Source organism: Physeter macrocephalus, chromosome 4 (genome assembly GCF_002837175.3).
Source record: "Physeter macrocephalus isolate SW-GA chromosome 4, ASM283717v5, whole genome shotgun sequence".
Lineage (NCBI taxonomy): Eukaryota > Metazoa > Chordata > Mammalia > Artiodactyla > Physeteridae > Physeter > Physeter macrocephalus.
This window is the reverse complement of record NC_041217.1, coordinates 75467375-75492890: the sequence shown is the minus strand read 5'-3', so window position 1 is coordinate 75492890 and position 25516 is coordinate 75467375. Positions and strand designations below refer to the sequence as shown.

General features: G+C 43.3%; 1 protein-coding gene across 4 annotated transcripts in view; it reads right to left on the bottom strand.

Moving 5' to 3' along the window:
* The window catches only part of ANP32E (acidic nuclear phosphoprotein 32 family member E), a 29422-nt gene extending 5938 nt beyond the window's left edge, over positions 1-23484 (bottom strand). The window contains exons 1-5 of one of the 4 annotated variants that reach the window (XM_055084350.1): positions 23400-23484; positions 5713-5862; positions 5108-5230; positions 3832-3997; positions 2592-2773 (exon numbers count right to left, since the gene is read on the bottom strand). In XM_055084350.1, the coding sequence (XP_054940325.1) occupies positions 2592-2773; positions 3832-3997; positions 5108-5230; positions 5713-5772 (531 nt within the window). In that variant the 5' untranslated portion in view covers positions 5773-5862; positions 23400-23484. Of the gene's footprint in view, positions 1-2591; positions 2774-3831; positions 3998-5107; positions 5231-5712; positions 5863-8702; positions 9107-23399 lie in introns of those variants that run through there. The other 3 variants (XM_007109691.4, XM_055084351.1, XM_007109693.4) reach the window with 3 other exon arrangements.
* Positions 23485-25516: the final 2032 nt, after the last annotated feature.

The window sequence follows — 25516 nt, the reverse complement described above, 5'->3', positions numbered from 1 at the left end:
AGTAGTTAAGAATCCGCCTGCCAATGCAGGGGACACGGGTTTGAGCCCTGGTCCGAGAAGATCCCACATGCCGCGGAGCAACTAAGCCCGTGTGTCACAACTATTGAGCCTGCGCTCTAGAGCCTGTGCTCCGTAACGAAGAGAAGCCCCTGCTCGCCGCAACTAGAGAAAGCCGGCGTGCAGCAACAAAGACCCAATGCAGCCAGAATACATAAAAATAAAATAAATAAATTTATTTTAAAAAATAAAAACAAGACTTCATTTTTAAAAACATCCAAATTATCTCATCATGACTGAAAACTTCTGGTCCCAGCTACCTGGGTACCACATTGACTTAATGTATGTATTATCTTAGAGATGTTTGCTCTATACTCCACCACATCATTTTTAGTTAATATTTCCCAGTACTCAATGGAATGATAAACATAAACATTTGCAGTTAGCTGAAGGTCATTTTTAAATGACTTAATACTATTTAAAGAAGAATTACTGGCAGAGAAAATAAAAAGTCAATTGCAGGGAATTCCCTGGTGGTCCAGTGGTTAGGACTCCATGCTTCCACTGCACGGGGCATGGGTTCGATCCCCGGTCAGGGAACAAGGATCCCGCAAGCAGTGCAGCACAGCCAAACAAACAAAACAAAACAAAGTCAAACTGCAAAATAACAAGTCCATTATTTTACTAAGTAAATTAAAACTTAGGGGAAAAATATTCAAGTTGTATGCTGATATAAACTGAATAGGTTGACTTTCTCTCTGAATACTTAAAATACTTAAAAGTTCTGTTATTCATTATTGTAAAGCTAACTCACGAAAGCCCCAAACAAGTTTAAGTCCCATTTTTTCTACACTAGTTTCATATTTAAAACGGTATCACAGGGCTTCCCTGGTGGCGCAGTGGTTAAGAATCCGCCTGCCAATGCAGGGGACACAGGTTCAATCCCTGGTCCGGGAAGATCCCACATGCCATGGAGCAACTAAGCCAGTGTGCCACAACTACTGAGCCTGTGCTCTAGAGCCCATGAGCCACAACTACTGAGCCCGCGTGCTCTAGAGCCCGTGAGCCACCACTACTGAGCCCGCGTGCCGCAACTACTGAAGCCCGCACGCCTAGAGCCCATGCTCCACAATGAGAGAAGCCACTGCAATGAGAAGCCTGTGCACAGCAACAAAGAGCAGCCACCGCAACTAGAGAAAGCCTGCGCGCAGCAAAGAAGACCCAACACTGCCAAAAACAAATAAAATTTTTTTAAAAAATGGTATCAGAGAAAAATCATCATTAATCAGTGATACTGTCTATCTAACTAATGTAAAAGTCATTAGGAGAACAAATAAAAATACAATTTCTAGTCTAAATAAGAGATGTTATTTTTAATAATAAATATTACTTTAAATTATGAATTATGAAAACAAAACTCAATAATTTAACATTAGGAGAAAATAACTTATCTAAACTCCCAGGGACTAAAGATCATTTGTTCAAGTCAACTGATTTCCTGTTAACCTACTATGTCCCAGTCAATGTACTGGATGCTGAGATAGAAAAATGAACAGCCCTCTCCTGAAGGAGCTATCTAGTAGAAAATGGCCAAATAAACAAGTTTTTACAGAAATGTCTACAGGCAACAGACACCTAATCAAGGTTCAAAGGTAACAGAGGAAGGAGTGACTGTCTCTTAAAAATTACAGAAAGCTTCAATAATGAGGCAACGCCAGAGTTGAGTGTTTAAAGATAAGAATCACGAGGCATGATTTGAGTGGTAGTTACACAAGTATGTACGTATATAAAATCTCATGGAGTTGTACATAAAATCAGTGTACTTTACATGCTTTAGTATATTTATGTTTACCTGAGAAAAAACAAAGTAAAGTTCATTAGAAGGCATGGGTAGAAAGTCATTTCAGATAGAGTAAACAATGTGTATACAGACAGAAAGGCAATAATAGCTTCGTGTGATGATTTAATTTGGTATTGAGGGAGATGAAGCTAGAGAAGGTAGCAGAGGCTAGATAATGAAGGGCCTTGTATGTCTTGGTGGCAACAGGGAAACATTAAAGGGTTTCAAGCAGGCTAGTGATATGATCACATTTGCATGCAGACTACACAGGCAAGCACTATGGAGGATTCAACAAAGTGGTGACGCTGTTCTCAAAGAGACCATTTAGAAAACTACTAGAAAAGCATAAGCAAGAAATAATTAGGGGAAAGGAAAGGTTTCATGAGTGCCTATAATGTGCCAGCAACTAGATACTTTACACATATTAGTTTGTTAAATCCTTAACGACCCTATGAAGTTGGTATAATCTGTTTTATAAATGCAGAAACTGAGGCTCAGAAACATTTGTAAAATGTTTCCACTATCCCATGCTGCTGAGGGAAGAACAGATTTGAAAGCTATCTAGGAGGTAAAATCATAGGGTTTATGATTATCTGGATATAATATGAACTGGGGGGCAGTGGGAAAAAAGATAGGCAGACACACACACACAAGTTAGAAACAACTCTCAGATTTCTACACAACTTACTTTTTATATTACTTAACCCTATGCCTAAATAGTTAATTTTCAGTGCACATAAGAAGGTCTATTCACCTGAATTTCTTCTTTCATTAAGTATGAGAGGCCCACCTCCTCTTCTCCCTCTCCCAGTTCTGAGCCTGCTTCATCTTCATCCTCATCCTCATCCTCGTCCTCCTCTTCTTCTTCCTCTTCCTCATATCCTTCAGGTGGACCAGCTTCATCTTCCTCTTCCTCTTCATCATCTTCATCTCCATCTTTAAAAATATTTTAAAAGATAATCAAATGTCCGGGCAAATGTTTTTGCCTTGGACCGTCAAACTCGTAAGCCAATGGGTAGAAAGTATCTCAGGGTGATTTTTTTTTTTTTTTTAAGATTTCTCTTTTATAACATCCCATTTACTGTTTGAGAAATATGGTGTCTAAATATTAAAATTTTCCCAACATATAGATTTTTCACCAAAACATTACATGAACTAAAGTTTATTTTACTTTGTGGACACTTCAAAACCTGCCTGTCCATCATTCCCTCATTTTATAACACTGTTTATCTATCAAATTTCTTCTTACATGTGAAAAACTTTTCAACCAGTAGTAACAGTGTCCCATTACTGACAACAGCTTTTCTGTCATCTGATCTATTAGTCACCCATTTATCCAAAAATGTATATTCAACTCTCTAGAGCATTTCCATCACCCCCCCCCCAAAAAACATATCCATTAACAGTCACTCACCATCCTCCTCTCCCGCAGCCCTGACAACTGTTAATCTACTTTCTGTCTCTATGAATTTGCCTCTTCTGGGCATTTCATATAAATGGTGTCATACAATATATGGCTTGAGTATGGCTTCTTTCACTTAGCAGAATGTTTTCAAGGTTCACACACTGTAGCATGTATCAGTACTTCAATCATTTTTGCGGCTGAATAATATTCCATTGTATGGATTTATCACATTTTGTTTATTCATCAGTTGATAGACACTTGGGTTGTTTCTATTTTGTGACTTGTATGGATAATTATGTGATGAATGGTTCTTTTTTTTTTTTAGTACTATTTTAAAAGTTACCACTTTTACTGGGTGGTGGTTAAGTTTACACAAATATAAAATTTCATGGAGCTTAATATTATAACAATCATTAAATTCCCCAAAGCTATCAGAAATCTGAACGAATACAGGACTAGGGCTATGAGTTTTTAAATTTTTGTCTAACATCTTTTTTTTCCCACACCTAAATACCCAGGCCCAATCTAATTTGCCAGCTAGACTGGAGGCTATAACTGTGACACATTTATGAGTATTAAGAATGATTACCTTCATCATCCTCTTCTTCTGAGTCTGGTGCTTCATTATCCTCCTGGTCAAATCCATCTAAGTACGTGATTTGCTGTAGCAGTTCAAAAATACTTTCTCTATAATCTTCCAGGTTTGTGATCTCACAGTTAAACAAGTCAAGACTCTTCAAATTTTTAAGATTTTGCTGGAAAAGTAAAAAGTTAAAAATTACATTCAAGATTTAAAATCTCATGTTATTTATTTTTAATTCATGAACCAGAACATGTATACAACTTTAAATCAAGAGAATGATTTTTGGATTTTTAGAATTTTATAATGAAGGTTTATTATATCAAGCACAGCTAATTCTCTTAATGAGGCCCTGGCACCTAAACTCCACGGGAGTAGGAACTTTGTTTTGGTAACTGCTGTATCTAACCTGGCTTAGTGCCTTACTCATAGTATGCACTCAGTATACTTTGTTGACTGAATCTGTGACTAAATAGGCAACAACAATAACATGGTTAGTTTAAATCCACAGTCAAGCTTATTTTCAACAATTTCAACCTCCTCCCAAGCTTCTTCTAAAAAATCAGAGCAGCAATTTTCAGAGTTTCACTTCATCTCCTTTTCCTTCCCTCATACCAAGAAACAAAGGAAATAAAAATAATCAAGAAGAAAGAAAAAGGAATAGAATTGAAGAAAATACTGGAAATTTTAAAACCAGATATTCAGCTCCTGAAGTTGATGATAAAATAAATTTCTCACTGATTTAAAAATTTATCTTGGGCTTCCCTAGTGGCGCAGTGGTTAGGAATCTGCCTGCCAATGCAGGGGGCACAGGTTCGAGCCCTGGTCTGGGAAGATCCCACATGCCGCGGAGCAACTAAGCCCGTGCGCCACAACTACTGAGCCTGTGCTCTGGAGCCCGCGACCCACAACTACTGAAACCCGCGCACCTAGAGCCCGTGCTCCGCAACAAGAGAAGCCACGGCAATGAGAAGCCCGCGCACCGCAAAGCAGCGTAGCCCCTGCTCTCCGCAAGTAGAGAAAGCCGGCGCGCAGCAACAAAGACCCAATGCAGCCAAAAAAAAATAAAATAAAATCGTAAAGTAAATAAATTTATTTTTTTTTAATTTATCTGAATGTTTTACTCCAAAGGAAAATAAAGCAGTATCATCTAGATCACAACATATAAGAAATTCAGAAATTTCAAAAGAGTGACATAAATATAAGTCAGTAAGATAAAATTCAAGCAAATCTCAGAAAAATTCAACCAAAAAAAGCAAGTCCAGAGACAAACCTTTCCACTTACCAGAGCTTCTACTGTACTGAGATCTTTGATTTTGTTTCCACTCAAATTGAGGTAGGTAAGGTTTGGACATTTCTCTGCCAGGACTTCCAAGCCTCCAGAAATTATATTGTCACTAAGTTCCAACTATATATTCAACATGGGGAGAAAACAAAGAATGGTGAAGGCTTAGGACACATCAAAGATTTCTCAAATGTATCAATTTAAAGAAGAAAACAATTGTCATTCTCTCTGGCTTCAAGGGACTGTCACAGTCTTTAATTTCCAAAATCCCACCTATGACTGCCAAATAAAATATTAGAATCTCTGTATAACAGACTTTTAACTCAGGTTTGGTTCCAGTTGTATAATAGTTGGATTTTATGTTTCAAAGAAAAACATTTGGTAGATGTTAAATTCATGCCATAAAGCGATTTCATTAGTCAATTTAAATTTCCAAAAGTAATATGACAGCTGATTTCAAAATCCTACATAACCCGTTTTCTTACCTCTAGAAACTTAGAACCTTCTAATTAAAATGCAGAATGGTTGTTTCATTTGGGAAAAAAATATACATAATAGCCCACGGCATCAAAATCATGATGCTTTCACGCCTAGTGCCAGCTTACCTTTCGAAGTTTATTTAAGCTGGGCAGCCGGGCCAGTGAACTTAGTTCCACATTAGCCATACTCAGAAACTCTAGTTTTTTAAAAGTATCATTCAGGCCCTCAATTTCCCCATTGACACAGAGGCAATTATCAAGGACCAACTCTGTCACCTATAAGAGAGAATATGAATGATTCTTTAGTTTGCAGTCTGTTTAGCAAAAGACCTGGGTCCTGACACTCTGGAAATGTGAATATTAAAACCACCAATTCCCTCATATAGATCCTTTTCATTCTCCCCCCAAACTGAAATACAGTCTTAAGTCATCATTATAAGTTAACTTTTTAAATTTAAACTTGGACTAAGAAGTTCAATGCCTGCTTCAAATCACTAATAAAAAAATTTTAATTGTATAAAAAATAAGACTTTGAAAAAGGTCCCATGTGAAAATTGTTTCTGACCCTCATGAAAAAGACCCTCAACATCAGGGCATATATTTATGCATGAGGGGATACCAAGGCTACTGAGAAAGGATTTAAGTGAGTCCTAAAACAGCAGGGAGAAGAAAGGAAATTGTTTTATTCACTTTTTCAGTTTAAACCCCCTTATTTTGGTTGATAAATGTCACCAAAACTCAAAAATACCTTGTTACCCTTCATGAAGAAATGTTAGAAAACTCCTTCTGAGACAGCCCAGCGTTCATATGTTATTTGTTCTAATATCAAGGCAAAACAATATCACCCAAAATAACACATCCTTGACAAAATGTTATTTTTCCCTGCCACCCTGGTAGAATTTTTGTGACTTCTCCCCAGTCTTGGGAAGGGGGTGCTGGATCCTCTCTTAGTTAGGTCAGAGTTAACTTTCTGGTGTGGGCCTAAATGGACTTAAGAGGGAGGCAGGAAACCCTGGCTCTCCATTCTCAATGCAAAAATATGTTTGAGGTATTTTGAGAAATAAAAATTAGTAACAAGGAATGCTACCTTCTCTATTTGAACATGACATAATTATTTCAAGAAGCAAAGAAGGCATCATAATCTGTTTAGAGAGGAGGAAGCCAAGGCCCAGAGGGTAAGAATGACTGCCTAGGGTCAGTCACAGAATGTGGCAGAGCTGTGCCTCCACTGTAAGTCTTCTGACTCTTAGTCTAGCTGAGTGGAGGAGAGAGGGCCACTAGGTTTGATGTCAGAAAACCAGTTCTCCCACTTGAGTAAGTAACTTCACTGCCCTGAGACTCCGTTTGCTAGTTTGGATTCTACAACAATACCATCCACCTTACATGTCTGTCGGAAGGAGGAAACAACAAACACGAAAAGTGCTTTGTAAACTGTAAAGGGCTATACAAATAGGAGACCGTTATTACACCACAGGGGAAGGAGGAGAGGCTGCAAAAAAGCAACATCCGGCACTCCCCAAAACTGGCAAGGAAATTACTAGGGATAGGATAGGTATAAGAATGGGGAGGGAGGGGCAAACCCACTTTTCCAACCAAAGACATAAAAGAGTATTCGAAATGTGTGCTTCTTCGAGACAGCATTTTAACTTTGATTTTGTTTGTTTTTTCCTTAAGCCCCTAAAGACTAGGCCCTAGGAAACTTCAAGTTATCTGTGGGATGGTAGTAGTGACTGTTTCCTCCTCCCTGCTATCTACCAATTTCAGCGAAACAGAGACTTTTTTAAAAGTACATAAAGACCTTGGATTCCCACCCTTCACGCCGTCACAGCCCACCGAACAGACCCTACTCATCCTCCACGCTGGTATGCACAAGCACCACCTCCACCCCTGCTGGAAAAAAATTATATCCCTTATATTGCAATTCTGGGGTTTATTTCAGAGGCCGCAATTAGCAATACCCTATAGACATTTTCCTCTGCGACCAGAAATGCGAGGTTCCTCGTGGGCCATGGGGCCCGCTCTCGCAACCTGCCGCTCCGACCGACGGGAAACCCCACAAGGGGCGGGGACTCCCCAAGGAAAAAGGGGGTCGCCTCCCAGCCCGCGTTCCCCTAGCGCCGCCGCCCCGGGCGGGGAGAGCTGGGTGAAGCCGAGGAGGCGCCCGCGAAAAGGAGGCGGAAACGCCTCCCGCCCGACCCCCGAAAAGTTGACCACGACCCCGCCTCACGTGGCCCCTCCCCACCCCGTCTCTTTAACTAAGGCGACAGCAGCGAGAGCGCATCATTTAGTTTCGCCGAGCCCATCTTGAAAACACGAAACTTCTACGACCCATTTGTTGAGTTTTGTGAAACCGTCTCCAGGGATCAAAATTGGAGTTGCAGTCACCACGATACGACACGCCGAATTTCGTTACACCGCGGGGGGACGAAGGGGATAAAGCCTCGTGTCCTCTCCCCACCTCCGGTCACTGCGACGAGTCCCAAAACTTACCCGCGGCCGAAGAACGGGCCGCTGACCCAGATTCCGCCTGGCGGCGGGCGGCGCACGCCGCTTCCCGGGGGAGTGGGCGCCGCCAGCAGTGGGCCGTCCGCGGACTCCGCGAGCGACCCCAGCCCGCGCCCGGCGCGACGTCGTCCAACGCCCAGGGGACTCGAGGCCGGAGACGCCCCCCAGCCCAAAAAAAAGAGTTGGCAGCACTACAGAAAAGTTGGGACTAACTTCTCAGGCGACGATGGCTGCGGCAGAGGCGAGTGGGACTGGGGGGTCGCGCCCACGCCGCCGGCCCCAAGGAGCTGGAACGTGAGGAGCGAAGCGGCCAAGCGGCCCCCAACACCCCGCTTCCCGCCTCCACGAGGCCAGGACTCCTGATTCGAGGAGAGGAGAAGGGGCTAAGCCCCCAAGCACACACAAAAACGCCCCTAGAAACTTAAACCCTTCGCCATTTTAAGTAAAAGATTTTAATGATTTAAAAGTTAAAATTAAATATTTTCCCCCAGCCCTACCCCCAGATGGGGGTTAATTCATTACCCCGCCCCACACACCCACCAGGACCCCCAGAAACCCGATCCTCCGAATACAGGGCTGGTGAGGAAGGGGAGGGGGCTGAGTCATCTCACCTCCTCCGGGGCTCTGTCCCTTAACTCCAGGTTAATCCTCTTCTTCATCTCCATGTCCTCCTCCTGCTCTTCTGCTACTACTCTCCTCCCTTACCTTTTCCTGCCTTTCCCACTACCCCCCAACCCTAAAATTTTAAAAGATTTGGAAATGAATGAAAAGAAACGCAAATATAAACGCCCACCACCACCACCAGATAGGTGTGGGGGAGAAAGAAGGGAACAGCAAATGGAGTCCAAGGAGTTGGGACTCTAACTCAGCTGCCCCCACCTCCTTGTCCACACACTCGCGCGCGCACTCACACGCACACACATACACACACCCGCAGTTCCTTCCCCTTCAATGGCTGCTCGGAGACTGAGCCTCCATGACACGGCACCGCCAACCCCCTGGCCTACACTCCACCCACCTCCCGAATGTATTGGTTGATTCTTCAGCATCTCACTACTCCATTGGGTTACATAAATGTCTATCAGTCTTTAGGGAGGACCTGAGCCAGAAACACTGTGCCTATTGGCTACGACCAAGCGCGCAGTTAACTCCGATAGGTCCAGAAAGGTGTTCGTCCCGGGGAAATGATTTTGAATCCCAATAGCCCCCCTCCTTTTCTTTGTGTGATTGGCGCGCTTTCCCTAGGCGATCGGACGGTTTTGAAGCCTGTCGGGTTTCTTTTTTGTTTTTGTTTTGCCTGTTTTTAGTGTTTAAGGAAGGAAGAAAGCATCCTTCTTACGTGTGGAAGTTGCGAGACAGATAATTTAGCACACGGCACCCACCCGCTCTTGGCGGTTTTAAAGCACAGCTCCTGCTTTGCAGCCAAAGTGTACAGCAACGTGCACATCCCATAAAAAGGACGCCTTCGTGGCACTGTCCTGCCGGAGATAGGCTTCTGGTGCAGAACCAGAGCAGGGATAAAGATGGTAGTTTAACTTCCAGCAGGAAGAACTGAACGATTTTGAAAGCAGTTGGGTGAGGTATAAGTTAGGCACCTTTAAATAAAACTACCCTGGAGGAATTGTTACTGAGGTAATTGTTGCTGTAATAAACACTAAGACCTTGGAGGGAAAACAGTGCTGGCCTAACGAAAATCAGACATCAACGCGCATAGAAATGGTACTGCAATGCCTCTCCTTTCTAAAATCCCTTTGGTTGGTTTCCATGGAAATCTGTAGTTTAAATATGCTTTTAAAAGTCTGTCAATGTGGAATATAAAAGAGGTGTAAGAATGATTTTTAAAAATTTTCTCTTAAGAGTCTAGCTTTTCCTAGTTCTTGCTTAAATTCTGTCCTTTCCATTCCCTTATACCTTTCTCAGGATAAATACCCAAAGAAATTCCAGATGATTTGGGGAAGGAAGTGGGTGACTTAGTACAACCTCTCCCAGAGCTGAGTGTTTTATTTGCTATTTTTCCAGTTTCTCAAGTTAGAGACCTTAGGATTTCCTAACAGATTTCTAACCACTCCACATCACCCCTCCTCCCATACCGAGACACACAGCTCCTCAAATAGGCTTACATTTAAAATGTAAATATCTGGTATTTGGCATGTTAACTACTTTAAAGGAAAACAAAACAGTGATTGTCTTTTCCTTACCAAGTGTTTCCTTTGAATTCCCTGAAAAGGAAATTTTATGAAGATGAAAACAAAGTGGGAGAGGGAGAGCTTTTGGTATAAAATGACGTGGCAGGGGGCAGGTATTTGGAATTAGTTAGTTAGTTTGTTTGTTTGAATACAGGCCAAAGGAAGCCAAGATGATATAAAAGTGAACCAAAATGAACTGAGGAACAGTTCAAGGAAGAGTTTAAAAAACAAGAGAAGGAAAAAAGGGGCTACAAAGAAACCTGGAAGCACATTTTAGTACCAGCTTAGGAAGAAGTCCTGTGTTCTGATCCCACTAGCCATTGCAGAGTCTGGAACTCTGCAATGGAATCTCAGAGAGAGTTCAGGGAAGGAGATTCAGATTTGGGAGTCATCCACATATGAGTGATAGTTGAGGGCATGAGAACAAAATAAGATGTCCACAGAGAATGTATACAAGAAGACTCATCAGGCAAAGGAGAGCAAAACATGGTTGAGGGGAAAGAGGAGAGAGAAGTTAAGTTGTCTACCATAGTTGTCAAAGAAATTGAGGGGCAGGTAGAAAAGAAGGAGGTGAATTTGTGAAAAAAAATGTATGGAAGCCAAAGAATTTCAAGGGAGAGATGATTTTGGGGGTTAAATGGTAGAGCTTTTGTAACAGAACACAGTAGACAGAATGGAAGAGTGGGCTAGAAATAATGAATGTGAGGAAAGGCCATGAATTCATTTCACCACTGGATAGTAGCTGCAGAAAGTACACTATAGTAAGCATAGACAGGGATCAACGAAAGTGGTGCTCACCCCCCATACCCATTGTCCCCACCCTCATATCATCTCTTATCTCAATTACCTCAATACCCTGAAACTTTCTAGTCTTAATCAAGAAGCCAGGCTAGGGCTTCCCTGGTGACGCAGTGATTGAGAGTCCGTCTGCCGATGCAGTGGACACGGGTTCGTGCCCCAGTCCGGGATGATCCCACATGCCACGGAACAGCTAGGCCCGTGAGCCATGGCCACTGAGCCTGCGCGTCCGGAGCCTGTGCTCCACCACGGGAGAGGCCACAACAGTGAGAGGCCTGCGTACCGCAAAAAAATGGAAGCCAGTATAAATAAGATGCAGGGGAATAAAAATTCCCCACAGGGCTAGTACACAGAAAGAAAGGTGTCCGGGAAGGGGTCGGATGAAGAAGAATACTACCAGGCTAGCAGACAGGTGTATGGAGCTAAATGAAGGATAAAAGAATGAAATACAGTCAGACATTAAATGTCCATTACAGATGAATAGATAAAGAAGATGTAGAGTGTATGTGTGTGTGTGTGTGTGTGTGTGTGTGTATATATACCATTAAAAAAATGAAATAATGCCATTTGTAGCTACATGGATGGACCTAGAGATTATCATACTAAGTGAAGTAAGTCATAAAGAAAAAGACAAATACCATTTGATATCACTTACATGTGGATACTAAAATATGACACAAATGAACTTATCTATGACATAGAAACAGACTCACAGACATAGAGAACAGACTTGTGGTTGCCAAGGGGGAGGGATAGATTGGGAGTTTGGGACTAGCAGATGCAAACTATTATATATAGAATGAATACACAACAAGGTCCTATTGTATAGCACAGGGAACTATATTCAATACCCTATAATAAACCATAATGGAAAAGAATATGAAAAATAATATATATATAGGGACTTCCCTGGTGGCTCAGTGGTTAAGACACCACATTCCCAATGCAGGGAGCCGGAGTTCGATGCCTGGTCAGGAAACTAGATCCCACAGGCATGCCACAACTAAGAGTTTGCATGCCACAAATAAAGAGCCTGTGAGCCGCAACTAAGGAGCCTGCCTGCCACAACTAAGACCTGGCACAACCAAATAAATAAATAAATAAATAAAAGAATATATACATGTATATATATAACTGAATCACTTTGCTGTACAGCAGAAACTAACACAACATTGTAAATCAACCATACTTTAAGTTTTTTTATTTCTTTAAGTTAAAAAAAAAAAGAAATAGAGTCAGGAAAAAAGCCAAACTCGTGAAGTAAAACATGTTTTAAGCTGAAGTAATGAGGCAGGGTTTAAATGGTAGAATAAAGAGTGAGGTTAAGGATTCAGGAGCAAAGAAGCAAGGAGTGGAATGAATGAGAGGACAGTTCAGAACACTCCTTTAATGCACCAATAAGAAGCATGCATCAGGATATTATTAACTCAACATCTTTAATGTTCAAAAACTAAACTCATCTTCTGCTGCCGAATATCTTCTGTTGCCTCTCCAGATCCACTCTTCACCCTTCTCCACCCTGCTCTGCTACCCAAAACCCACATGAACTGCATCAAGTCCTATGACTTCCTGCATTTGGTCCATGGGGGAGGGGCACTGACAGGAAATCGGAAGTCTGCAGGAGACTGAGGTTGGAGTATTTTTTCCCCAACTGCCTCTGTGTCAGGTGGGTACAGAGGACCAACTCCTTCTACTGAAAGCCACAGATCTGTTTGGGGCTATAGCCAACACTGTGATGCACCACCCAGATTTTCCTTCAGGAACAAGGACTTATTCCATGGTACTGGGAGTACTGCCGAAGATGACCTTCAGCTGTCAGTACTTGTAGGGGTTGCCTCAGCTGAAGAAAGTTGCCTTGCCCAAGGTTATACCTCCTTCTGGGGGCATCCTACATCCAGTGAGTGATCAACACTGGGGTATAAAGGCCCAGCCAGCCCTTTTGCCCTGGCTTAAACAAACTCAAGACTCATTCATCCCAGCTCTAGAGCACCCCCAGGGGTTGACTGAGGCCTTTGTTGGACTGCATTGCCATTCAGTTTCTCCCACAGCTTAATCCTGCTTCCTTCTCCTCCCTTCCACAGGTATTGGTCCCAAGAGCATTCCCCAGTAAATATCCTGAATGCTATTTCCATCTCACAGTTGAGTTCCTAGGGAGCCAAACACGTGACAGAGCCCCTCTCCATATAGCTACCCTCTGAGAAAGCCCAAACTGACCTATGGGAGAAACTACATGGAGAAGCCTCCAACCCACATGAAGAGGTGAGAGGTACCCAGCCAGCCCTCAGTTTCTCCAGGCCCCACTGTTTCCAGCTCCAGCCACTGTCTGATTGCAACCACGTAAGAAATCCTGAACCAGACCACCCAGCTGAACCTGTCCCCAATTCCTGTCCCACAAAAACCATGAGAGAGAATAAAATGATCATTAGAGGTTTAAAATGATCATTTAAACCTCTAAATTCGGAGTTGTTATACAGCAATAGTAACTTGAACAACCCCCTCGATCACATTTTTCTGATCAAGTCTCACTAGTGCCCTTTTGCTCTGTACTGGTGATAGTCATTCTACTCTTTTTAGTTTTGCTTATGCTGTTCTTCTCCTTTAACTAAAATGATTTTTGGGCTTCCCTGGTGGCGCAGTGGTTGCGCGTCCGCCTGCCGATGCAGGGGACCCGGGTTCGCGCCCCGGTCTGGGAGGATCCCACATGCCGCGGAGCGGCTGGGCCCGTGAGCCATGGCCGCTGGGCCTGCGCGTCCGGAGCTCCGCAACGGGAGAGGCCGCAGCAGAGGGAGGCCCGCATACCACAAAAAAAAATAGATAAATAAAATAAATAAATAAATAAAAAATAAAATGATTTTTACCTCTGAATCCTTAGGACTTATTAAACGTATTCAGTGTTTATCCTATGCTGCCTTGCGATGCCTCATATGTGTTATCTAATTCAAGTTTGCCCAACCAGATTGGAATTTCCTAGAGAAAAACCAAGTCAGTAACTTGGCTTCCTCTTCCTTCCTCACTCACAGGCCTTAGCACAGTGCTGAGCACACAGTGGGTACTCAAGACATGTTCAGTAGTTGATTATGTCTCAAATAACTCTGAGATGGTAGTTTAAATTCATACTTCCATTAGGAAATATAGAGTTTGGTTGATGCCTTCTTGAGGAATAAGTAATAGGAGTTAAGGATAACTGCAAACTTCTCTTCCTCTTTTTACCTTTCCGTTTTCCAAACTAGTTAATTTGCGGTCTCAAGACAAAACTAAGCTGGTGCAACTAATGCCAGTGCATTTTCTCCAGAGTTCAGACTGATTTAGAACCACGAGAAATTCTTCCTACCCATACCTCTGAGAAATCCCAGAAAACCATCCAACAGGGTCACCACTGCCCCTCTTGGCACCAGGATAGATGATCAATACTCAAAGAATATGAACAATTCTATAGGCTCATCGTGCTAATATTCTGTGAAGAGCTTCCAGGTCAACACCCGCCAAGGCAAAGTAAGTTGTTATATTTGTATAGGATCTTAGCGTTAAGGGCTATATATCTCTATCTCTATATCTATATCTGTAATTATCTAAAATGAGCTACCTTTCCAAAGGAAAAAAACCTGAAGTTTATTATGGCTAAATGGTGGGGTAAATTGTCTCCAAAGATGGCCATGGACAATTTCTCCCACCCTGTGCATATATGGCACTCATCCCATCAAGAAGTGGAGCGTATTTCCCCTCCCGCTGAATCTGGGATAGCCTTGTGATTTGCTTTCACCAATAGAATGTAGTGGAAATAACACTGTGCAAGTTCTGGGCCTAGCCCTTAAGAGGCCTGGTATTTTCTGTTTTTGCTCTCTTAGGGATCAGTTCTCAAATAAAGAAGTTCAACTAGGCTGCTGGAGAGAGAGGCCGTATTTAGAGAGAGGCCCTAGAGGATGAGAGACTATAAAGAGAGAGAGAGCCCCGACATCCCCCAAGCTGTCCCAGCCACCCCAGTGGAGGCCCCAGCCATGTGAGTGAAGCCATCTTGGATCATCCAGCCCTTGTCAAGGTGTCCCAGCCAACATCATGTGGAGTAGAGATAAGCCATTCTACCATGCCCTGCCCAAATTTCAGAATCTTAAGTAAATAAAGCATGGTTTTGGTTTTTGTTTTTTCCGGCCACGCCACACGGCTTGCAGGATCTTAGTTCCCCGACCAGGGACTGAACTTGGGCCCGGCAGTGAAAGCACCAAGTCCTAACCACTGGACCACCAGGGAGTTCCCAGCACAGTTGTTGTTGTGGGGTTTTTTTTGGTTTTTTTGTTTTTTTTGGCTGTGTTGGGTCTTCACTGCTGCGCGCGGGCTTTCTCCAGTTGCAGCGAGTGGGGACTACTCTTCGTTGCAGTGTGCGAGCTTCTCATTGCGGTGGCTTCTCATTGCGGAGCACGGGCTGTAGGCGTGTGGGCTTCAGTAGTCACGGCATGCGGGCTCAGTAGTTGTGGCTCACGAGCACTAGAGCACAGGCTCAGTGGTTGTGGTGCACAGGCTTAGTTGCTCCGCGGCATGTGGGATCTTCCCGGACCAGGGATCGAACCCATGTGCCCTGCACTGGCAGGCGGATTCTCAACCACTGCACCACCAGGGAAGCCCCACGGTTGTTGTTTTAAACTACTCAGTTTTGAGGTGATTTGTTAGCAATGGATAACTAAACAACAGCAAAACTAGGGATATACTCAAGGTCCTACGATTAGTGCTTTGTGAAGATGAATCTCAAACCCGGTTCCTCTGATCAAAGTTCACATCTTTTTCCAAAGGTGACCATTATAATCCTGTTTAATTCATGTACACAAAATGTTCTGCTCCCTAAAATATTCTTACCCCCATTAATGCCCAAAATGCCACACATAGATATTCAATCTTATGACCCCTGTTGAGATGTAAGAACGCCACGATAATTAATAAGTAAACTTAATTATTCTATTAAAATTTATTTGAAGATATTTATCGGATTTTTTTTGAGAAAAGGTTTTGACTGGCACCATGAATACTATAAAATGACTGAACTGCCACACATTTTCCAGGTTTTTTCCAGTCCCATTCTTTCTTTAATTTGGGAACCTTTTTTTTGTAGGGATTTTCAGTGAGTGGCGAAAAGGGAAGCATACCATTACAATAAACTCTTGATTTTTGCTGTATGAATACCAAATTCTATGAAATATCTGCAAAAGGTTAAAAGTCTAGGTTGATATTCCCCAGTTTGAGTCACCTCTTTATATGCTAAGGGAGTACAAACCAGTTTTAACATTAGTCAAAGTAAAACAAAATTGGGAGAGTAAGTCTCCTAGAAATAAATCTATATTGCAATATCAAATAGAAATGATTTATAGAGATTTTGCACTCTAAGAATTATTGCATCATTGCATTTCTTCAGTAGCACAGATAATAGTTACCTTAAAAGAAATGTGTAACCTTGATAACAAGGTAACTTTTAAAAAATAACTTGAAACTTCTAGTTAAACATGGAAATTTAATATAGTACATACTTACCTCCATTCCTTCCCAAACCTACTAAAATGACTTTGAAGGAATAAACCTAAACCCAAAAGGACAAAGAGACTGAACAAGGAGAAGACAGCTGATGAGAGAGCTCAACAAAATTATGATATCTGTAATGCTGATGAACCATGTAGTTCAGAAATGCTTTCTCCTCACTTCTGATGTTTTCCTTCTTGAAAAAAAGAGCTCAGTTAGTACAGCTGGGCCTCTCCCAGTCCTTTGTTCATCCACCCTAAGTGGAGCATTCCACTTCCCTCCATCCTCTTTGCTCCTGGGAGAGGGAGCCTGTTCATCAGAACACGCATTCTGCTGTGCTCCTCCACACTGAGGTCTGCCCCAATCCAGGCTGCCTGATTCTGGGGTACAGTTAGCAGGCCCACTGACTCTCAAACTAAGCTGCATCCTCCAATCTGGCCTCCAACAGTAATAAAGGAGATATGTTGACCTCCATATTTACTTTTTGCTTTATTTCTCAACTTGTTCAGGATGCTTGCACAAAGAAGGAATGCTATTATTGGGACCCCCTCAGAGACCCCATTAGACTAGAGGTAATTGTCTTAGCAGAGAGGAGAAAGTTGAAACCTTACTGCCTGCAGGAGATTGAGAGACAAACTGATTTACACTATAGAACCCCACAAAGATTTTGAATTTGGAAACACTAAGAACCCTTGAAGATGAGGGTGAGCATAGGGCTAAAACAGAAGAAACAGGGCTTCCCTGGTGGCGCAGTGGTTAAGAATCCGCCTGCCGGGGCTTCCCTGGTGGCGCAGTGGTTGAGAGTCTGCCTGCCAATGCAGGGGACACGGGTTCGAGACCTGGTCTGGGAAGATCCCACATGCCGCGAAGCAACTGGGCCTGTGAGTCACAACTGCTGAGCCTGCGCGTCTGGAGCCTGTGCTCCGCAACGTACCGCAAAAAAAAAAAAAAAGAGGCCCGCGTAGCGCGATGAAGAGTGGCCCCCACTTGCCACAACTGGAGAAAGCCCTCGCACAGAAACAAAGACCCAACACAACCAAAAATAAATAAAATAAATAAATAATAATTAAAAATGAATATCTGCTTTAAAACAAACAGAATCCGCCTGCCAATGCAGGGAACACGGGATCGAGCCCTGGTCCGGGAATATCCCACATGCCGCGGAGCAATTAAGCCCATGTGCCACAGCTACTGAACCTGCGCTCTAAAGCCCGCGAGCTACAACTACTGAGCCCGCATGCCACAACTACTGAAGCCCGCACGCCTAGAGCCCATGCTCCACAACAAGAGAAGCCACCGCAATGAGAGGCCCGCACACCGCAACGAAGAGTAGCCCCCGCTCGCTGCAACTAGAGAAAGCCCACGCGCAGCAATGAAGACCCAATGCAGCCAAAAATAAATAAATAAATAAATAGTACACACCCCAAATTAAAACCAAAATGAAATATCACTACACACCTATTAGATTGGCTACTTTTTTTTTCAACTGACTGTATCAAGTGCTGGAGCAACTGGAGCTCTCAAACACTGCTAGTGGGAATAAAAAGCACTATGAAGAACAGTTCGGCAGTTTTCACAAAGTTAAACATACATTTACCACACGACCCAGCACTAGGTATTTAGTTAAGAACAATAAAAACATATGTCCACTCAAAAATCTGTACCTGAATGTTTATAGTGGTTTTACTTGTGGTTGCTGAAAACTAAAAACAGCCCACATATTCTTCAACTAGTGAATGGATAAACCAACTGTGTACACCTGTATAACGGAAAAACTCAGCAGTAAAATGAAGCAAACTCCTGATACGCAACAACATGAATGAATGCTGAGTGAAATAAACCTGACTCAAAAGGCTACATGCTGTATAATTTAATGCATAAGACATTCTGGAAAAGGCAAACTTATAGGGTCAGAAACAGATCAGGAATTATGTCCGGGACAGGGTGATGTCCTGATTATGATGGTGGTTACACGGCTTTATGCATTTGTCAAAACTCATAGAACTCTACACTAAAAAGGGTGAATTTTACTCCATGTAAATTATACCTCCAGAAACCTGACTTTAACAAAAGGAATGAGTTTGAAATTTTTCATAATAAAGAGTTTTTTAAAAAAGTATACACCCTCTTTCAATTCTACTTCTAGGAAATAGTTGGACAAATGTGTAAATATATATGATCAAGAATATTCTGATGGAAGTATTGTTTGTCACAGGTAAAAATTTTTTTAAAAACAGAAAAAACCTACCAGTCCAAAGGCAGAGGATTAGTTAAACACATTGGGTTTCTACTATACAATACTATGCAGTTTAAATTGCCGACAGGGATATATATTTATTGACACAGAAGAATGTTCACAAAATAGTGACAAGAAAAAAAGGTTAGGGGCCTCCCTGGTGGCGCAGTGGTTGGGAGTCCGCCTGCCGATGCAGGGGACATGGGTTCGTGCCCCAGTCCGGGAAGATCCCACATGCTGCAGAGCGGCTGGGCCCGTGAGCCATGGCCGCTGAGCCTGTGCATCCGGAGCCTGTGCTCCGCCACGGGAGAGGCCACAACAGTGAGAGGCCTGCGTACCGCAAAAAAAAAAAAAAGAAAAAGAAAAAAAGGTTATAGGCCCATTATGTATATAGCTTGGTCCTATTTTTGTAAAAAATAATAATATTTATACACACAAAATATATGTATTTAGATATAGCGTCATAGAAAAAAGATTGTAAGTTAGCAGAATGGTAACAGTGGTTATCTCTAATTGGGAGAATTTTGAGTGATGTTATTTTTCTTTTTTGCTTTTTGGAATCTTCTCTTTTCCTTAAAATAATCAGGTATTATTTGTATACTGTAAAATAATAATTAAGAGGAAAAGTGACAAGCCATTGCTAAGATCTGATATTCTCTACCATTCTGGAGCCAACTCCAACATTTCCTTTTTATTTTTTAAAAAAGGAACAAAAAGAAATTCTTGCCAATGTGCATGGATTTGTAACCAGCCAGTGATGGTGCTATTTAAATAAAATATATGTAATACATGAAACAATAAGCATGTTTGATGGTAGAAAAATGGGGAGAATGCAGGATCTATGAGCTAATAAACAACTGCATTTCACTTTTGCAGGTATTGCCTTAGAAATGACTTGAACCTTTAAAAAAAAAAAAAAAAGGTTTGTTGGTTTTGTATTTGTATTTCCTCCTCAAAGCAATGACCCCCCACCAGCTACAGGGAATTAACTGAGGCAGAAGCAGCCAGAGTCAAAAATGTCATCTGTTTCCTTTAAAGGTTTTTGGTTTTGTTTTTAAAGTATCTTACATTTTGAGTGGTGGGTCTGTCAGAGCCTGCTGCTTTGTCCTAGTAATATTTCTACATGACCCCAGCCAAGTCACTTTACCCTTCAAGACTCATGCTCTTTTTTAAAAAAAAGTATAGATTTTTTTTTTTTTTTTTTTTTTTTTTTTTTGCGGTACGCGGGCCTCTCACTGTTGTGGCCTCTCCCGTTGCGGAGCACAGGCTCCGGACGCGCGGGCTCAGCGGCCATGGCTCACAGGCCCAACCGCTCCACGGCATGTGGGATCTTCCCGGACCGGCGCACGAACCCGTGTCCCCTGCATCGGCAGGCGGACTCTCAACCACTGCGCCACCAGGGAAGCCCAAGTATAGATATTTTGAAGCAAATAAAATGTCGATGAAAGCACAGCAAGCTCTTTTCCTTTAAGGTTTCAAAGAAAACCCAAATCATTTTTCACAATCTGATCTGAGAACAGACTTCTTATTTGAGGGATGATTATACCAGTAATAAGCTACCATTGTCACAAGATTTTGCTATATTATCATCTGATTCCTATTCCTATAGCAATTCAGACATAACAATTCTTTAAAAAACAAAGAAAAAGATATCTTTAACTAGAATCTTCTCACTATTGAAGGGAAGTGGCGTAACTGTTACTGTCTTTTGCTTGGGTTGGAACACAACCTTCATTTGAGTTAGATGAATGGTAGAGAATAAAAAGAAAAGGGAGAAGTCAGGCAGAATGAGGAGGCCACCAGAGCAGATGGAACAAATTATTATAATTCCTTATATTATCCTTCCTTGCAGGGGAAGCAGTTTATTAAATATATTAAGGAGAATCCTGCTTTGACATAACATATCCTTTGGTGTCATCTCAGAGACAGTGAAGCATGGGTCTGCCTGCTGTGGAGTGGCACTTTCTATGTTCTCATATATAACTATAGGCCCTGGTTATGCACCAATCCTGTGGAAAGATTGTTGACATCAGCTAAAGAAAATCTCACTGCTAATTGTCCACCCCCCTTGGTTCACATAACGCTTTGTTCTACCACTATTTAGAACTTCTCACTGTTGTATTCTAGTAACTGGGTAAGGTATCTGCATCCCCTAAAGAGATTGTGACGTTCTTGAGGGCTGGGATTATGTCATTAATTTTATATTTCTAGGGCCTGCCATGTTGCCTAGCACCTAGAAGTACTCAATATATGTTTGTAAACTAGTGAAAGTATTGTTGCTAACCTTTGCAAAAGGGACTGCAAGAACAATTCCAGATGGCTGAAATCTCTACAAAGAATGGCAAACTCCTGGGAATTCCCTGGCAGTCCAGCGGTTAGGTCTTGGTGCTTTCACTGCCGTGGCCCAGGTTCAATCCCTGGCTGGGGAACTAAGATCAAGCCACGCCGTGCGGCAAAAAAATAAAATAAAATAAAAGGCAAACTCCTTACCACCTCTGCTCCTCCAATAGGTGTAGAGCACTGATTCTCAAGTGTGGGCCCTCAGACCAGTACCATCTAACAGGTCACCTGGGGACCTATTAGAAATGCAAATCTCTGGGCCGTTCTCACCTTCTGAGAAGGACCACATTCTGCCTATGGAATGTGTCTCTCTGCTTTCACTTTACTATGGCTCTCTCTTGAATTCTTTCCTGAGTGAAGCCAAGGACCCTCACTTGGCAGCCTATCCCAGGAACTTGCCCAAGACCTGGGACATGACCATCCTCTTGTGCCCCATTTTCCTCCAACCTCTTTACAAAGCGTTATTAATAAATCTTGGGCTTCCCTGGTGGCGCAGTGGTTGCGCGTCCGTCTGCCGATGCAGGGGAACCGGGTTCGCGCCCCGGTCTGGGAGGATCCCACATGCCGCGGAGCGGCTGGGCCCGTGAGCCATGGCCGCTGAGCCTGCGCTCCGCAACGGGAGAGGCCACAACAGAGGGAGGCCCACATACCACAAAAAAAAAAAAAAAAAAAAAAAAAATCTACTTTTTACCTATCAAAAAATGCAAATCTCTGGACATACCCCAAACCTACAGAATCAGAAACCTTGGGGCAGAAGCCCAGAAATCCGTATTTTAACAAGCTTTCCAGGTGATTCTGATATACAGTGACGTCTGAAAACCAAAAAGAGAAAGTTCAATGGCGCCTATGTCCTTTTTCTGGGTTAGCTTAGCAGCTCTATGACTAGCCATGGGAGAATCCATAAATCCCTCAAAACTCAGTCTTAATAGGTAGGGTATAACAAGGGAGTTGAAATGATGCCTGAGGACCCTCCTGGCCTAAAATTCTGGGAAAAGGCAGAAAGAAAGTAAATAAATATTCCAGTGACTAGACTCATTCATTCAATCAGCAAATATTTATGTACCAGGCTGTGTTCTGAGCATGGAATCAATGCATGACACAAAGTTACTCCTTTTTAATTAAAGTTGCAACATTTCAGACCACAAACTTTGACCTGTCTTCTGTCTACAAGATTCTCATACTGCATCTGTCATGCAATGTGAACTGGAAAACCGAGAAAATGATCAAGAGTTCTGACCAGCCCCTCGCCCAAATTACTTTGACTTTAATTCTTGAAAGCTTTTGTGTTTGCTTAAGGGTCAGTACCAGTGTGTTAGAAGACAAGCGTGTGATAATAAATGTGATTATCAAAATAGACTATCTCTGGGTCTATGTTACTCACGGCGCAAAGTTGCTTGCCCTTTTAGGAAACTGAATCCATCTAATTCTGTCTCCTCATCGATTCTCTCTTCTAGGCAATTAGTCACCACCTGTACTGTTTGAGCAAATTCCTGTGTTGACCATGCCTCTTTCCTTTTGATCTGCCCCCCTCCCTCACTGAACTCTCATATTCCCCACCACACAAACTCAGAGCACTTAGTGGGTTACTGCAAGGTGTTTTAGACTATTTACCATATTTAGTAAGTTTAAATATCCTTTTAAAAAATGACCCTTTAAGAGACTTCCCTGGTGGCGCAGTGGTTAAGAATCAGCCTGCCAATGCAGGGGACATGGGTTCGAGCCCTGGTCCAGGAAGATCCCACATACCGCGGGGCAACTAAGCCCGTGCACCACAATTACTGAGCCTGCGCTCTAGAGCCCGTGAGCCACAACTACTGAAGCCCTCAAGACACAACAACTGAGCCTGCGTGCCACAACTACTGAAGCCCACACGCCTAGAGCCCGTGCTCTGCAACAAGCCACCGCAATGAGAAGCCCATGCACCGCAACGAAGAGTAGCCCACGCTCGCCGCAGCTAGAGGAAGACCCAACGCAGCCAAAAATAAATAAATAAATAAATTTATTAAAAAGAACAAAAAAGGACCTCTTAAGAAAAAACAAACCCTTGGGACTTACCTGGTGGTCCAGTGCTTAAAACTCCAGGCTCCCAATGCAGCGGGGGCCGGGCTCCATCCCTGGTCAGGAAACTAGATCCCACATGCATGCCACAACAAAGATCCCACGTGCCGCGACTAAGACCCGGCACAGCCAAATAAATAAATAAAACAAGGCAAGAAAAGATCAACCCAAAAGTCACCACACTTGGATACCTTTGACTTTGACTGGTTCACATTTCACTGCATTTGGAAGGACAGGAGATGGCGCCAGAAGGCAGCAGAACTTGGTTTTAGTAGCGTTTTAGCCAACCCGAGTGAGCAAAGGGCTAGAGAGGGAGAAGTAGGAATTAAAACAAAGGCGTCAGAGTTTGAGTAGCAACTGTGGGGGACTTTTTTTTTTTTTTTAATATGTAGGGGTCCTCCTGACACTACTCCAAATCAGCCTGGTGACCACAGAAATATCCACAGTAAAGCCAAAGGTAAAAATAAAGGCAACTCCAATAAAAATTTTAAAAAATAAATAAATAAAGTCAAGTCCCTGGAGTTTGCCTCCTTTCCCCCTCTCTCCTAGATACCAGGGCCTTTGTCCCTTTGGGAAGCATGAGGGCCTGGAGGGGCTGCTCACTCAGAAGTGGAAAGGTGCTGATTTGGGGCTAAGACATCTTTGTGAAACATTATTCAGTTGTGTAGGCAAAATCCCAAAGCCCACCAGCAGTGAAACACTTCCCAGAAGGAATCACACGCAAAACATTTTTAACTGAAACTTTAAAAATTAAAAAATTCATAGACAACCAGGAGGTGGCGCCTGGTAAGACACATTACCTACCTTGGGAGGCTGCATCACAGCCCCAGACACTCCAGGGGAACTCTGTCCTGGCAGAGGTCATTCTGTCCGGGCCTCTTCTTTCCTACCTTGCAAAAGATGTCTCTGCTTTCTTTCTTTTTTTTCTGTTCCTCTGTGTTAACTGTCCTGATTCCCAGGAAGTCTAATTTACACTTTAAGCCTTTTCTTCTTCTTAGATGGGATGAGTGGGGCTTTGGGGGAACTTCAAAACATAAAACTTATCTGTAAGGGAAAAGTAATTCGGAGGGTGATGAAAGAATTAAAAAGGAAATGACATCTGCAAAATGGCTTTGCTTTGCAGATCAATCACAGTGGACAGAAAAGCGTGATAGGCTCCTGCCTCTGCAGGGGCTGATGATCGAGCATATGCATTATTCTGTTCACTTGGCTTTGATCCTGCACCCTTATTTAGCTTCCGCTCCCTTCGTTTTGGCTATTTATTGCTACTTGGCAGAAGCAAGGAGAGCAGAAGGAGCCCAAACGGGCGCATCCTTCTGGCTGTGACTCCGGTGGAGGGTATGGAGGAAAAAGAGGTTTCAAAGTCTGGCCTGAAGTTATCTCTGGGTTTCACATTCTGTAATGAGGGATTTAGGATGTACATTCCAATCGGGATTTCCAGTCCCGTGGGGGAACAAGCACCAGCCCACATTCCTGAGACCTGGCAGCCTCTATGCTCCACTTGCCCAGCTCTCTGGTGGCAGGTTTCACTCAGTCCCAAAAGTCCTGCCTCAGCCCTTTGTTGGGCAGGAGGGAAGACCCTGGGCCCCTCTTCCACTCCAACGGGATCACATGGTCTCTCTCTGCTCCCTCCCCTCTCTTTCCCTGGAGTCCGCCTTTTTTCTGATGGTGGTAGTGATTGTTTCTAAGGTCACCCCGTCTCTCCTCCTGCCCTGGCCACCATGCCAGGGGTCAGTGTCCTCTTTGGTGACAAAAGCCGCCCTAGATCTGGGCTCCCTGGGGAGGGAGACGGCTGGGCCTGACAGTTGGAGCCTCTGTCTCTCCATGGTGTTGCTGCAGCCCCGCCCCCCGCTGGGCACACAAATGGGCTTTATTCAGCAAACAAAACCACCCCCCTCCCAGGCCACACAGGCACGTGGACCCAGCCTCACCGTGGGAAGCGGGTGGTGACAGGCGCAGGAGAAAGAGATTGCGCCAAACAAATTCTCTTTGCCTCACTTCTCTTCCTTACTTTCCACAACCCACGTTCTGGTCCTTGACTTCCTCCCCTCCACCCGCACCCTGAGTCTCCCAGCTCCTTCTGGTTTACCTCTCTCCTAACTCTGCACTCTTCCTATTCCAGGGCGCTCACATTCTGCAGGGCATGGGGAACGGGTCCTCCCACCATCTGCCCTACACCATCCAGGGAGTTGCTCCTCCGAGGAGAAGCCAGATGGGGAATTAAGAACCCCTGAGGGAGCTGGATGGGACCCCAAAGGATCGGACCCCCAAACCCTCCGTTCCTGCCCCCGCCCATTCCAGGGGACAC